Source organism: Carex rostrata, chromosome 23 (genome assembly GCF_964058835.1).
Source record: "Carex rostrata chromosome 23, lpCarRost1.2, whole genome shotgun sequence".
NCBI classification, from domain to species: domain Eukaryota; kingdom Viridiplantae; phylum Streptophyta; class Magnoliopsida; order Poales; family Cyperaceae; genus Carex; species Carex rostrata.
Window position 1 is genome coordinate 8,406,285 of NC_135940.1, and position 16,686 is coordinate 8,422,970.

Consider the following 16,686-nt stretch of genomic DNA (forward strand, 5'->3'; position numbering starts at 1 on the left):
GACACTCTAAATTATTGGAGCTAATGTGGATGCACACGACACGTGCAGTGCATTTTTAGTTATAATATTTCGGAAATAAATCTGCTGTGGTCTTGGAATTGGAATTGGAATTGGAATTGGAATTGCAGGGACTCTGTTTTTTTAAATTCTTCTTTTTATTTTTTTTGGAATGCATGAATTACAAAAATAATTATATTTAATGTATAAATTTCAAAATAAATGAATGGATGAATTTGAAATAACAAAGTCCATGTAATTTCCAGAGGAGCAAAGAGGCTCCACTGCTTGATGTATCTAACTACATAATTATATTATGTTTTGGTTGTGGTAGACTGATTTTCTTATGTTGCCAAAACTTCATTAGGTTTTTTTTTTGTTCATATGTCAGTGTGTGTTTTAGGTTGTTCTGGATGTTATTAGCATTTTACTGCTTTTGGATATTATAGTTGTGGCTCCAATAATTTCTTTAATAAAACGGGCGCAAAGTCTTTTATCAAAAAAAAAAAAAAAAAAAAAGTCCATGTAATTTCAAAGATACAACATATTTATTTTCTAATATTTTTGGGTACACATTTTGATGTTTCTAATTCATGTGGCATATGAATGGTGTTCAATACGAAGGGTTACACGAGAGAAAGAAAAGATAGTGAATGAGAAACTTACTATGATCACACTCGGTCCGTACTTGGTTACTTATTCCGTAACAATAAAATCAGAAGTGGAGTGGAGGTGAAATTGTTATAGTTTATGTGATTTTTCACATTGTTTTTATTTTCAAATAGAGAGTATATAAGGTAACTTCTTTATATGTCATATTTATGTCTTTGTTTTTCTTGTTAAGTAAAGATTGGAGCTCAAGCTACCTAACTATTTATCATCCATAATAGATTTTTTCATACAGATTTCAAACATGTGACATTTTACTCAAAAAGCATTATATTTACTACTAAATTAAAAGTTGGCTCTTCAGTCTAAAAAAAGTTTACAAATTTATATATACCATTTTCAGTCATAACATTTTCAAAAAATCATAATGAATTTGACCTTGCAATCTGGAATGAAATTTTTTATATTGTGATAATTTGTAATTCATGAAATTAATTTCCGCACATATATTTTTTCTTTCTAAATGTTATACAGCTGCGATTGTTTTGATAAGTTTTATTCGAACAAAGTTCGATGTTTATTTGATTAATTTGGAATTTATAGTAGCTTCAATGGGTAGTATCGTGGGTTTTTTTTTAGATATGAAATTCATGAAAAAAAAATTAAGAGACATGCATGCTCACAATTTTCGAAAGCGTTTTGGTACAAGTGATCCACCAATAATAATAATACAAATTAGCCCTAAATTTTTATTCATGGACAAATCGGTGATGAAATTGCATTAGATGAACGAAGCATTTCTCATTTGTTCACATACTTTCGATAAAACATTCATTAGATGTTTAAATTAGAATTGCGAATTGGTTATGTTTGTTTATGTTATTTGTTTGAATAAGTCAAATATTTTCAAACTAATTTGGATATATAACATAATGAATTGGTAGTTGCGTGGGTTCCATTTCGAGATATGAATAAAAAAAAGGTTCTAAAATTCACGTGATTTTGATAACGAGCATTAGATTTTTAAATTAGAAATTTGATGTATTATTATTATTGACTCCACATGTGACGTAGTTTCAATTCATGGAAATTCATGATACTGATGTCATTATAGGATCATGCAATTATATCACATACTCAGGTAACAATAATATAGTGATGGTTCTTTTTATCATTTTATATATAATATTATGATTAAAAATGTCTCAAAGATTTTCATGTTAGCGTGTATTTAATAAATAATTGACCGATCTAAATTTTTAGATAGATCGCAAGGATCGGTTGATATTAGCCGATGGGGTCAACATATTAATTGAGACAAGTTATTGTTTTGCAAATTTTGGTTTACTAGTGTACCGGGTTCTTTAATAAAATAAAATAAAAAAAATCGTTTACTAGAAAATTGTAAGAGGTCGTAGAAATAAGTTAGTGAGTGTAGCATTGCTTGTGTATTATTGTCTGACAATTCGGAATCACAATCCAGATTCTGTGTTACAAGGTTCCTATTACAGAACGACTGACAAACGGGGTCATGCTTGTTAATCATCCATTCATGCAGAGAGTTATTTGAAATGCATGCGGGGTCCACATGTCAGTCACTTGCAACAGTGACAATAAGAGAAAACTTGTAGCAGTGGATCTGGGTGCAAACAATGACGCCTTGGCCGCCAACGGGCAACGGGCAACGGGCAACGGCCAACCTAATCTAAATTCTAAATTCTAAAGTCGGCTGGAAAATGAAAAGCACATAACTAAAATATTAATTACTAATTCTATTAATTAGGCTAAGAAGATACCTACTCATGCACCTAAACAGAACTTACCTGAATTTTTATTTTATTTTCCCGTTGATATAAATATTTCAACAAAAAATTACTTCATCTACGAATTATGAACTTGATATACCTGGTCACAAGTCATATAAATCTCAAAGTGTACTATGCATAGCGCGGAATGGTCCACACTACGGATCAATATCTCTATTTTCAAAGTTCAATTGATATGAACTATTTAACATAATTTTCATATGAAAATGTACTTGTAAATCGAATTTTATATATTTTTTATTTTTCTACTATTTTTTTAGATAGATAAAAAATTACTTGTTTTGAATGGTCTAGAATTTTTAGATCAAGTGATTTTCTACCTATCTAAAAAATAGTAAAAAAATAAAATAAAAAATTAGTTTGCAATCACATTTTCATATGAATATTTACATATCAACTATCTAAACTTTAAAAACAAAATTATTAATATGTAGTGTTGATGCGGACCAATCCGCTCGCATCCATAGTTACATAACCTAAATCTGAATCTTATGTGTTCAAATAATTAAAGAATGCTTCAATTTTTTATTTTTCAAATTTTGAAAGCTTGAGTGTTATTATTCAATCGAAGTTGTAGAATGCATATATTTTTAAAACTGCGTGCATTTTATTAATTTTTTTTAAATCAGATAGTCTTGAAAAATCTACATATATAAATAAAAGAAGTTTGGTGGAGCTACAGCCGAGATTTTTATTTTTACCCAAAAAATAAATAATTTTATTATAAATAACCACGTTTTTTGAAAAATTTTATTTCTACCCAAACCGCATATATTCTGTGCGGCCCGAATTAAAAATTCGGACCGTATAGAATATATGCGGTCCGAAATTTTTTTTTTTTTTTTTTTTTTGGATTTAAAAATTCGGACCGCCTAGAATATTTGCGGTCCGAAAATTTAATTTTTTTTTTGTTTTTTTGCTTTTTTCAAATGGCCTAGGCAATTTTTGAGTGATAATATCTCACGATTTGTTTAGAGACTTTGGATGAAACTTCGCAGTCTTGTTCTACGATGTCAAGACTACATGTCAGTCAATTTTCATGAATTTTGAAGATGGTTTCCTATGTTAACCAGAGATGCAAAGTTGGACTCAAAAGCACTCCTTTAGCAGTTCGGGCAATTTTTGAGTGATGATATCTCACGATCTGTTCAGAGATTTTAAATAAAACTTCACAGACTGTCCAACTTTGCCCGAACTGCTAAAGGAAACCATCTTCAAGACTGTGAAGAGATTTTAAATAAAACTTTAACAAGTCTGTGAAGTTTTATTTAAAATATCTGAACAGATCGTGAAATATCATTACTCAAAAATTGCCCGAACTGCTAAAGGAGTGCTTCTGAGTCCAACTTTGCATCCCTGGTTAACATAGGAAACCATCTTCAAAATTCATGAAAATTGACCGACATGTAGTCTTGACATCGTAGAACAAGTCTGTGAAGTTTTATTTAAAATCTCTGAACAGATCGTGAGATATCATCACTCAAAAATTGCCCGAACTGCTAAAGGAGCGCTTCTGAGTCCAACTTTGCATCTCTGGTTAACATAGGAAACCATTTTCAAAATTCATGAAAATTGACCGACATGTATTCTTGACATCGTAGAACAAATCTGTGAAATTTTATTTAAAATCTCTGAACAGATCGTGAGATATCATCACTCAAAAATTGCCTGAACTGCTAAAGGAGTGCTTTTGAGTCCAACTTTGCATCTCTGGTTAACATAGGAAACCATCTTCAAAATTCATGAAAATTGACCGACATGTAGTCTTGACATCGTAGAACAAGACTGTGAAGTTTCATCCAAAATCTCTAAACAGATTGTGAGATATTATCACTCAAAAATTACATAGGCCATTTGAAAAAAGCAAAAAAAAACAAAAAAACAAAAACAAATTTAAATTTTCAGACCACAAATATTCTAGACGGTCCGAATTTTTAAATCCAAAAAAAAAAAAAAATTTCGGACCGCATATATTCTATACGGTCCGAATTTTTAATTCGGGCCGCACATAATATATGCGGTTTGGGTAGAAATAAATTTTTTCGAAAAACGTGGTTATTTATAATAAAATTATTTATTTTTTGGATAAAAATAAAAATCTCGGGAGCTACAGCCCAATAATATTGGTATAGTCTTTAACAGCGACTGAAGAAACTAGAATAAATATTTGTACCTGCAAGTTGTTCCCAAAAAACAAAATACAGCTCACAATCTGCCCCAATTAATTTTCGAATTTTTTATGGCATTAAAAAGTAAATTTAGATACATGACATCAACATTGAAGAGACTAGTCAGTTTGGACAGGTATCCCCCCACTTCTTATATATGAAATATGAAATATGAAAAATGACACGTCACGCAAGCTGATCCCATCGTGTTACGAAACATTACGTGGCCAATTTTATAAACATTGTTCTCTATTTTAATTTATTTACATTTTTTTTTGTTTTTTAGTATATTTTATTTACTTTTTTCTAAGAACTAAAAAAATAAATTTTCACATAACATTAAATGATAATGTCACGTATATTATGTACTGTACATTTGATGAAATTAATTGTTGTTTATCCCTTTTGACCTTGTGACTAGATTAATAACCAGGAAATAAAATACATTTTCTTGAATTGCAAATATCCAGACCCATTTCTTCTGTATATACTAAAATTTTAATTAAATGAAAACAAAAAACAAAAAGATTTTTTTTTTTCCATGAAGAGGGGGAAAGATCCAAGTAATAATAATAAAAAAAAAACAAAAAAACAAATTTTAAATTTAAATAAAACTCAATTTATGATATTCCATCCCCCATTTCAACTCACAGAACCTAAATATTCACTTTGCCCAAATAAGTTATGTTATTTTACATATGAGACCACATGTTTGTCTTTCACGATTCCATACACCAAATAGAACAAAGACCACTGGTCACCAGATAAATCTGTCCTTTGCTTGCACGACACATTTACAAAATAGCCCTGGGATAGTATAATTTACAACAAACCACAACTCATTTTAAAAATTGCAAAAAAAAATCGACCAACAAAGCACGCACACTAGTGTGAAGGGTGAAAGAGAGAGGCTGTCTCTTGGTAAGAGAGGTATAAGAACAATAATTTTAAATAATAGTTCAAAATTAGAACCCCGATACATCACTGTGATAAATTTTCCTTCTCAGAAAAAGAAAGTGGTAACTTTTGAGTCACGTCTGTACAGTGATATTGGTACCGGCTTGCCCTGCGGGCTTTTGCCTCACAGGTTTGCTGGCCACCTTTGTTGTTGTCATTATGGCAGTTTTCGGGGTGCTAGGTGCAATTTTGGCTGTTTCATTGTGACATGAGTCCAAGCTGTTGCGGTGCATCCTACAACAGTAACCATCTCTCTCTCTTGCATCGCTACAGCTCTTTCTTCGTGTCAACTTTGGAGATTTGGCACGAGTAGGAGGCACCTTTTGAACAGAGAAAATGAAAGAAAGAAAGTGAGATGATATAACATATTGAACGCAAAAGAATCTGTTTCTGTAACATGTCTAGCCTCTCAAGTTATTTATGTCTGATATCATAAAAATTGATGAAACTATATATCTTTTGTTCCTGACATATGAGTTTACTTGGAAGAAACAGCAAAGGGTGGTTCTACTATTTTGAAGTAAATGGGGTAACATAAGGTACACATTAAACTGTGTATTCTGAAGGGAAAAAAAAATTACATGGCTAAACATGAAATTGTTCCTTCCTAAAATTGATATAAATTCTCCTGATTTTATTAGTTTCCGGCAACTATGGGTTGTAATGAAATAAAACCTCTGTAGTCTCTTTGAAATAAAACCAAGTATACAAAATCCACAACAATATTATTTGTGGAAAGAAAAGCTAAAAAGTTACCATAGACATAGATGCGACATAATACTTTTATTCGGTCGGATCTACAAACTCTAAGATTGCGTATATTAATCATTTACTCAATATATATTACAAAATATATCAAATATTTTCTATTTTGATAAACGACTAAAAAACCTCATCACAAGCATAGAAATAATATATACCAATAACGTTTCAATAAATTTACGTATGACTAATAGTAAAAATCAGTTTCCTTTACAACAATAACTAAGCCTTTAGTCCCAAACAAGTTGGGGTAGGTTAGAAATGAAACTTAATCGGAGTCACAAAGTTAATGTAGATAGTAATATAATAATAATAATAATAATAACAATAGTAGTAATGCTAATAGAAATAATACAAACAATAATACTAACTATATTGTGCCTACACTATAGATCGTGGAGCAAAAGTCCTAGGTCCTACGCCCTTGACCCTGAATCACCAGTCCTATGACCTAAAGCCCATGACACTACCCCTAAACAATATTTCCTAGGTCATGGTTCTAGTATGTGGATCGCTAATAAAATGTAACATCGATATCATGCAAATTTTAGTTGAACACAGCATGACAACATACAGATGAGACTGTTCAAAAGAAAATTCTTGCTTTGACATATTCTTTTTAAAACAAAACATTCTTGGTGCTTAGTTGAGGCCTAAGTTTTTGGAGGCGTAAGTTGGTTAGTCCAACTTAGGCCGGCCTAAGTTATTCATATTTGATTGAGATCTAAAGTTATGTCATGACCTAAGCTATTAAAAAAATAGATCAATTAAAGAAGAGGGGCAAAAAATGTAGTCGCTGACAGTCGGACCGTAGGAGGACTAAATATTAAGCCACCTCGAGAGGCGGTTTAAATTTACAGGCCTAATTTTAAAGTTACGCCTAGTTAGGCCGGCCTAATTAATCCGTGTTTGGTGGAATAACTGAGGCCTAAACCCCTTATTCTATGGTTGAGGCCTCAACCAGACACCACAAAATATGGTAACTACGACCATTTATTTTATTTGTTGTCAGAAAAAATTAAGCATCTGAAGTACAAAGAAACCAGAGATCGAAACAAGAATATTACCTTTTTTAGTTCGACCTTAGGAGGGGGTGGCTCATGATAGAAGCTTGGTACTGGGTTTGCTCGAGGTACCATTGTCTTCCTCATTTCTCTTATAGCTGCCTCTTGTTCTTCCTAATATTAATTTAAAAACAAAAATTTAATGGCCCAATTTTCATGCAATTGTCTGAAAAGATCGGGCCAAGTCTAAGCCAGTTTGTTTGCATATTCAAAATTTAGTTCTATTACTCATCTAGTCAGGGGATACAAAGGTAGAATTTACCAAAATAACCCTGGAATTTACAATTCTAGATATGAATTGAAGAAAGTCAGAGAATAGCTGGAATATATAACACCAGATATATGTTACAAAATTTCAGATATACATTGGAGACAAAGTCAATAGATTTCTTTTGGAATAGTAAACCTTCTTTCCATATTTACTGTGTCCAATATTTAACTATCATAAAAAATAATATATATAAAAAAAGAAAATAGTAAAACCTTCTTCCTAGCCTCAGCTTGAAGTTTCTCTGCTTCCATGGCCCGATGCTTCTCCTCTAACTTGGAGTAGTACTACACCAATGAGCAGCAAACAATTCAAAATTAATACTCCTATTCACTAATCGAAGACAAAAATAATAATAATAACCAGAGACAGTAATAGAGTGAAAAAGAAAAACACAGAGATGTTAAACTCCAACTAGTACTCTGGACCCCGCCCTCCTTTCTAAAAGGTAAACACATAAAAAAAGATGCTATACCTCTCTCCTTTTTTGTAGACGTTCTCCAATTCTGAAGGTAGGGGCGATTGGTATGGTTAACTTTGATCTTGAAGACCGTGATGGTGTTGTTCTTTATCAGCTCAGGAAAATATATATAGTAAAACTTCACAAATAACATTAGTGATGCCAAAAGAAACTAGGCACCATGCTCTCCACACTGTACTAATCGTGAATTACATAGCCTTCCCCTCTTTCAATCTTATAAATATGCCAGAAGTAGCCCTCTTTGATGAGATATGGCTTATGAATAATACTGGCTTTTATGAAGCCTTATGCCAATATCTTCATCGGCAGCATAAAAGAAAAAATCCACCCATATCTTTTTTAGAATATTTTGATTTATACCAGGACCGCTGAATTATTCAGTAGTTCTATATAAATCAAAATTTTCTGAAAAGATGGTATGGGCGGATTTTTTTGTTTTTTTTGGTGTTATAGATAAACAAAATCAGAGCCTTGTGTGATATATTAGTACTTGCTTCTGAGCATATCTTTGTGTACAGCATATTGAAAAAAAGGAGAATAAAACTTGTGAAAGTCTGTAAAAGGATACGAAGAAGTAACAGAGCAGGTGTCGTCATCATCCGGGTGCAAAGAATTGTCGGGATGCAACGGCTTCCGAGTAGCAATGCCCTGCAATTTATAGACAATTGCAGAATAGATGTTATCCATTTCATCAAATAAAAATAAAAATAGTTTTGAGTAATTATATATGTGGTCCTTGAGGAATAACTCTTTTCCTATTGTGGGGCCCGAAGTTTATAAGTTCTGTTTTGTCTCTGAAGTTTTCAATTTTACCAAATTTTATTCCTATGGTAAAGTATTTTAAGAAGTGAATGGATGATGTGGTTATATACTGGCATGGATGCTAGTATCAATGCCATTTCATTTAATTTCATTAAATGGTTCAGAACTGCAGATGCTTATTCTGACAATGACAACCTCGTTACATTAGCAATACAAATTTATCCACTTTAGCTTCCTCATAATATGATTTTCATCGACAGTCTATAGTCTAAACAACTGTCACTTGGAGGACCAATTCAGTAGAAACTGAAAATTCCAGGGACCAAAATGGGAAGTTCAATAATATGATTAGCAATAAAAATTTATCCACTTTATTTCATCGATAGTCTATAGTCTAAACAACTGTCAATTGGAGGACCAATTCAGTAGAAACTGAAAATTCCAGCGACCAAAATGGGAAATTCAATACCTCAGAAATCAAAGTGAGAAAAGGGCTGTACTCTAAGGACCCATCTGTGTAAGTTACTTGACATACATTACTCAAAAGATAACAGATGATTGTGCAAACAGACCAGTGTTCTAAATAGCGCGCTATAGCGTTTTTGGACCCTAAACGCTACGCTATGGTATCAAAACGCGCTATTTGAGCTACTGGCGCTATAGCGGTAATAGCGGTCCGCTATAGCGCATAGTGTGTAGCGCAAATAGCGCGCGCTATGCAACATGAGCTTTTTTTTTTTTCTTTTCAATTTATATGGGTTTAATAAAGTCTCGGATTGGATTTTAACCGCGATTTTTTTTTTGCAATTGACGTACTAAGTTTTATAGTAAACTATTAATTATTAAATGAAAGATCCATCAAACAATATCAAATAAGGAAGCTACAGTGCGCTATGTAACATGAGTTTTTTTTTTTTTTCAATTTATATGGCTTTAAATAAAGGCTCAGATTGAATATATTAAGATATTTCTTGAAGTAACAAAATGATACTTACTATATGGTAGTTTGAATATTTTGAATAGATTAAGATAATTAATTATGCCATGATGTCTAGGTTATTTTTGAAATTTAAATAGAAAAAAGATAAATTATGTCATAATGCTGAATATATTTTGAATAGAAAAAGATCGATAGTTTATGATATTAGTATTACTGTGGATATTTTGAGTCGCAATTTGGACTTTGTATTGGTTCAATATGAATATTATAATTTTTTAATCAATTTGATGTTATTTATTGTTATATGAACTTAGATAATGTTGATATTTAGTACAAATATATGATATAATTTTTATAAAAATAAAAAAACGCTATGTGGCATAGCTTTCGCTATAGCTTTTTTTTCCGGCTTCCCGCTATAACGCAATAAACGCTATTTAGAACCTTGAAACAGAAACAAAATTCGAAAAGAAAAACACAAAGGCATGTGCTAACTGGTTCCAACCTACCAATCAAGATCAGGTACAAAACCATGCAACCAACAACAGGAACCTGAATAAACACAATCTTGGCCAAAAGAATATTAAATAGAAAGGTTATCCTTACATACCTGGGATAAAGGTACAAATACCTGGTACAAGTTCATAAGCATGGCCAGCATAGAATATCATTAAATGTTTTAACTTTTAAGCTTCTTTTTATTAAAAAAAAAACTTAAGAGTGAGGCTATGGTACTTTGCAAAGCTCAGAACGGACTGAACTATGGATCAATATCTCCGTTTACAAAATTTAAAGAACCAATCCATACCATTCAACATGATCTCCATATAAAAATGTACTTGGCGACCAAATTTACATATTTTTTTTACTATTTTTTTAGATAGGTAGAAAATCACCTTATCTAAAAAAATTTTTAACATCCAAAAATAACGATTTACTATCTATCTAAAAAACTTCTAAAAAATGTAAAATTTGGTTTCCAAGTACATTTTCATATGGAGATCATGTTGAGTGGTTCGGATCGACCGTTTGATCTTTAAAATTGGAGATATTGATCCATAGCACGGACCGATCCACGCTTTGCAAAGCACCATAGTTACTATCTCTATCTTTTCTTCAAACTGGTATGGAAGCATTTCCTTATCAGTCTTATACGTAGCTATCTCTATTTTCTAATAATAGATTTTTCGTAAAAAAAAAGTTCCTGTCTGAAGGTTTTTGGTGGCATCAAACAAAACTTTGGAAGAGAATAAAACGCAAAGGGAAAAAAGAAACAAATGATAAATTAAAAATGAAAAATAGCAAACCTGGATCTTATGCGAGCTGCTCTTCTCCAAAACACGTTCTCCATTTCTTGAACCAACTGGAGAGACCGAGGGTTGTGAGGGTTTCCCAGTCACCCTCTTGTCGGTTGCAAGTGCAAAAGGAAGTGGTAAATTGTGTGGCCTATGCACACCGTTACCAGAATCCCCAGCTGGTGTACTGGTCCCACTTCTACTATCCATTGATTTTGAATAAGAGATCGATTTCTTAACCGTTGTAGAAACTAACTTCTCTTCTTTGGTGTCGCTTGCCATCTCTGACATGTGTAATTGAGGTCGTTCCTTTAGTTCTCCTTTATCTTCCCTTTCTTCTCTCTCTGGTATTTCTTCTAGGCCAGATCTTGGTGAGTTGTCACATTGACTTGAATTTATAGCATGACCATTTGAGGGAGGTATGACCACGCAATCTGATTCTTTATCGGTCGGCATTTGTAGGATTTCTTTAAAAAATTGATGTCAGTTTACCATTTTGTAGCATGAAAGAAGAATTTCAAGGGTTAAAAGGGAGACAATTTGAAAGTTTCTCAGAAAGGACATGCAAGCATGTATGTTTAATAGATAAATAAGTAAATAAATTAACTAAATCAATGAATGAATGAGTTGATAAATAAAAGTATATAATAAGTACATCACTATAAAAAATTTGGTGGATTTTCAATTCTCATAAATCAAAGATAATGACATATCAATATAATTCATTATGAAACAGTATCTAGATAAAGTAGGGGGTGCCTTGTTCCCTTTATTTAACAAGTGAAGCTGCAAAATGTACTGCATCATTAACAAGAAGGTACCTAGTCAGATTGCATTTTTCTAAAATGACTACACCAGTTTATTAACAAGTTACATTATTTACAAATGGCTCTAGAGGAAACCAGTATATACATATAGAATAAATAAAGTGATCTTAAGAAGGCTTAGAAAATGATACTAAAGTAGAATATATTAAACAGATCTTCAACCTTACAGCTATAGCACTAACCCTCTAAACAAATACTAAAACATCCCAATTAAAACCAATAAATATAAACTAAAGAAACAAAAAATTCAAATGTCACTGAAACAATGTGGACACCCACGCCCATAGAATAATTGCAATCTACAGTTTCAAAATTATTAAACTTCTTTATCACAAATATATTATTGCATCAGAAAAACTATGATTTCTAAAATTCAGTCGATGAGACCCCACAGAAAGAAAGGCAATTTTTATTCTTCAATTTCTTACAACCCAAAATTTATTTAGAGTCCAAATATATTAAAATCTGAGACCAATAATGTAAATACAAATAAGAAAGCAGTACACGAAGCAAATGACACTAATCCTATAGAAGAAACTTCAATTGTATCGCCGCCAACGAAATCAATATAATTATACAGTCAAAATTAAAAAAATATATATATATTTTTGATTAACCGAGACTTAATTAAAACCAGCAATTTAACAAGTAAGATATGACCCGCACGACGAGAATCAAAACTGAACAGGAGCGCACATCCCCAATTTTTCTTCTCTTTTCTTTTCAATAAAATCAAACCATATACCCTCGTTCCGACAAATCCAGAGGAAAAAGAAAAAAAATAATTATATCCTTACTAGACCGCACGAAACCAGAAAGCGAAAAAAATATGTAGAATTATTAAATAAATAACTAAGTATTCTACTAAAACTCACAAGAAGAAAAATTCACCTTCTGTTGGTCTAAGCAACGGTCGGAGCTGAGACGAACGAGGAATAATTCTCTGCTTCAGTTTTGCTTTATAGTTGACATCCAAATCGCCGTTATATTGCCGTTAAGTTGTGCTGAGTCCATACCTCTGAGGTAACAGAATATTTCTGTTTATATATTAACCGTCGATCCGAATCGTAACATCCGATTGATTCTGATCGAACGGTGAATATCTTAATAGAAGTATTCTGCTACCTCAGGTCATAAAATTAGCACTAAATCGGTCGTTTGTAAATCTCTCTCTATCCCTTGTATCGGCGCTATGTCTCCGTCCGTGGAAAGCGACGTCTGGTCGGGCAGGGTGCAGAAGGGTAATTATGTAATTTTATACATTATAGTCTGTATACCCTGTTCTTACATTCTGATACGTGGGACCCGCAAAAACGGAGAATTATCCGTATCTAATCTAATGTATAGTGGGTCCATACCTCCTGTTATAACAGATTTGCTCTGGGTAAAGAGCTACAATAGATCCCAGAACTGTAAAGCAGCGGCTTCGGGTTCTATTAATTTGAGATCCGAACTATTACCGTGCTACAGTAGCAAATGGATAAAACTAAAGCTCCCTATTTTGTCCCCAAGTGCTTAGTGGATAGGCTGACAAGGATAGGGTCAATTTTGTGCCGAAATTGGAGAATTTTATGCTATGTAGACTTCATTTAAAAAAAAAAAAAAAAAAGTGTCAAAGAACATACAAGGTTGACATTATGAACGAAAGTCGATATCAATGTTATTTCCGTTATCAAACTATTTTCGTGGACAAATTAGGGGTGTAAGAATTGTTCTATAGGTCAAATTGGCTAGGCTGAAGTTAATTATTTCTGAAATTAAATATGGGTAAATATAATTGGATCGCATGCATGGGCGAAATTAGAAAATTTAGGTAGGGGTAGCTAGGAAATAAAATGTAAAAATATATAATGTGGAATGTGGAATTTTAACTCAAGAATTCTCACGATCCAATGAGCAACTTTAACCACTAGGTTACAAGAAAATACTTGTCATTTTATGAGAGGGACTAAGTTATATAACAACTTAAGAGATAAGAAATTTTAATATACATAATTAAAAAAATTAGAAATATAGGAGTGGCTTAGTCACCTTTAAACTACACTAAGATCCGTCCCTGATCAAGTCGTGCATCTAGGTAAGTTTATGTGAAAATGTTCATTTCAATAGATTTGATCAACTAGTGCAATCGACAGGTGCACAATATTATAAATATACATGCACAATTTATTTTCGGCAATCTATTATGTTTGCACCACTTCAGAAATTGAGAGAGGGAAAGAGAAAGAAAAAAGGAGTTTGTCAGTCGATGTTAACACTCCGATTTACAGTGTTTATCAACATATTCACGTGATACTAGTAGGGACGTAGCTACTATTATTGTTGTGTACATTTGACACGAGAATGTAAGAGACGGTTACTGCTCATACGACTAGACAAATATCTCCATTGCGTGTCTAGTGATAAACTTTATTTTAGATTAGTTTTACACTGGAATGTTGTTTTCAAATAGTAATTAATTAACGGAATTAAATTGAATTGTTACATTTATATAGTCTATCCGAAATTGTAACAAGAAAATGATTAGATTGGACGATTGGACTACATGACAAAGCTCAACAACAAATCCCAACTTTAATAATATATATATATATATATATATATATATATAGGCATATAGCACACGTGACACGCCATCTCATCTTTTTTATTATTTTAGTGGAAGTTATCAACGACGCTACTATTCTATAGTATAGTATAGTGTTTCCCACGTAACTCTGGATATAGCGGGTCCAGATCCGATTGGCTCCGAATGGTACAGTAATAGTATGCAATGGAAGACTTTTAATTGGATTATTATCATTTGAGCGAGGCTATAGTAATATGCTTGTTATGTAACGATCCGTGCTTTGTTATGAACTCATATGTATATTTATATTTAAAATTTAAATCAGAATCATTAAATATAATTTTCCTATGTAAATGTGTACAGAAATCAAATTTAAGACTTTTAGAAGATTTTACTATTTTTGTTAAATAGATAGAAAATCACTCCTTTCTTATGGTCCATAAATCTTTAGATCAAAAGTATATTTATATATATATATCATGTTAAGTAATTTAGATCGACTATTTAAACTTTATAATTATTTATATATATCATGTTAAGTAAAATTATAAAGAGGAGGGTTCAAATGCCTCCATCATGCATCCATCTCTCTCCATCATTTTCAAAGTTCAAACAGTCGATCCGAATCGCTCAACCTAACCTCCATACTAAAATATATTTGGAGACCAAATTTTATATTTTTAGGAATTTTTTTACTATTTTTTTAGATAGGTAAAAAAATATTGTTTTTAGATGGTTCAGATTTACTGATTTTGTACCTATCTAAAAAAATAGTAAAAAAATTCCTAAAAATATAAAATTTGGTTTCCAAACATATTTTAGTATGGAGATTAGGTTGAACGGTTCGGATCGACTGTTTGAACTTTGAAAATGACAGAGAGAGATGGAGGTATGATGGAGGCACAAAAACATGGAGGCATTTGAACCCTCCTCAATTATAAATTATCAAAAAATAAAGCTGTTAACTTTTGATTCATAAGAAAAGTGGAGTGCGATTTGTTTGACGACCTCGAACTCTAAAACAGCCACCTCCTACTCCCTAGTCCATCTCTCTCATCTCCAGGGGTGGAATTGGGGGTGCAAGCGGGAGCCAGACACCCCCCATCAAACTATGAATGTTGAAACCATACATACATGCATCAACTATTTATACACATTTTTTTACAGATGCATATCGATTAGCACCCTCCAAAATTCAAATCCTGATTCCGCCCCTGCTCATCTCTTCTAGGTCTCAATTCTGACACAACACCTCCCTCCTTTCTCTTGGTTCTTCCTTCTCCTTCTCGAGTGGAGAGGAGAATGAGGGAGAAAGAAGGGACTGCAGTTGAGCGGAGCCGAGAGTGCGGTATCGTTGGAGCTCGGAGTGTAGATCGAGTATCTATTTTCATCTCGATTAGAGCATGACGGTGAGCATATCCGATTGTCGGAGTGTGACAGCGGACGAAAAGAGTGGATCCAATTGTGAAAAGAGATGTGGATTAAGGTAATAGAATAATTAAGAGTGTATACAAGTAGATTAGTGTAGATGAGTGTTTTTTAGATTATTTCGTAAGAATAAAAGAGTAAATTTAGATATTAGAATTATTTGACTCATTGTAATACTTTTTTTATCAATGAAATTGTTAATAGAACTTTCAAGTTACTAACCTTAGAAAAAAAAAAAACTTTTAATTCACAAAGGTGACTTGGTCATTCCCGATTAACTTTTAGACAGCCTCTGTACGTATGTAGGTTAAATATACAATAAAAAAAAATTTAGATAGTTGTCATTTTTTTTATGAGTGCGAATAAACAGACATATATATTTTACTCGTAAATTTGATCCTGAGACTCCACCGTGAAAAGCTATATTATTACTATTGGATAATAGTCATAATAATATAATGAGGAGCGGATCTTAGTGCATCTGAAGGTGGTTAAATTATCTCTATAATTTCAAAATTTTAATTATGTATATTGAAATTTAATTTAATTTAATTTTTCTAAAATATTTTATATAGTCCGGCTCCCTCAATTAATATTAAATATTTGTTTGTAAATTAGTAGTTAAAGTTCTATTTTGTAATTGAGAGGACATGGGTTCAAATTAAGAGTGAAAACGGAGCAGATACGAAGCGGATAGTGGTAAAACTATATCCATATCTCTTTTTTCATTTTT

At 32.1% G+C, this 16,686-nt stretch overlaps 1 protein-coding gene across 3 annotated transcripts; it reads right to left on the minus strand.

The window, feature by feature from the left end:
- Positions 1-5,263: 5,263 nt before the first annotated feature.
- On the minus strand, positions 5,264-12,915 carry LOC144574811 (protein WVD2-like 3). 3 transcript variants are annotated; one of them, XM_078324882.1, is made up of 7 exons: positions 12,848-12,915; positions 11,142-11,596; positions 8,701-8,780; positions 8,127-8,193; positions 7,867-7,938; positions 7,387-7,497; positions 5,264-5,877 (listed from the first exon to the last, which is right to left on the minus strand). In XM_078324882.1, the coding sequence occupies exons 2-7, from the start codon at positions 11,583-11,585 to the stop codon at positions 5,632-5,634; spliced, it is 1,020 nt and encodes a 339-aa protein (XP_078181008.1). In that variant the 5' UTR covers positions 11,586-11,596; positions 12,848-12,915; the 3' UTR covers positions 5,264-5,631. The 3 variants fall into 3 exon arrangements, with proteins under 3 accessions (XP_078181008.1, XP_078181006.1, XP_078181007.1); XM_078324880.1 differs by having other exon boundaries at positions 8,127-8,217; XM_078324881.1 differs by having other exon boundaries at positions 8,127-8,217; positions 12,832-12,853.
- Between the last annotated feature and the right edge of the window lie 3,771 nt (positions 12,916-16,686).

Bases quoted from the DNA above. Each gene is read 5' to 3' on its own strand.
- LOC144574811 (XM_078324880.1), bottom strand. From the start codon at position 11,585: ATGCCGACCGATAAAGAATCAGATTGCGTGGTCATACCTCCCTCAAAT. The intron at 8,218-8,700 runs GTATCCTTTTAC...GAGCTGATAAAG, and splicing joins ACCTGCTCTGTTACTTCTTC to AACAACACCATCACGGTCTT. The intron at 7,498-7,866 runs GTTTTACTATTT...AATTAATATTAG, and splicing joins AAGCTGAGGCTAGGAAGAAG to GAAGAACAAGAGGCAGCTAT.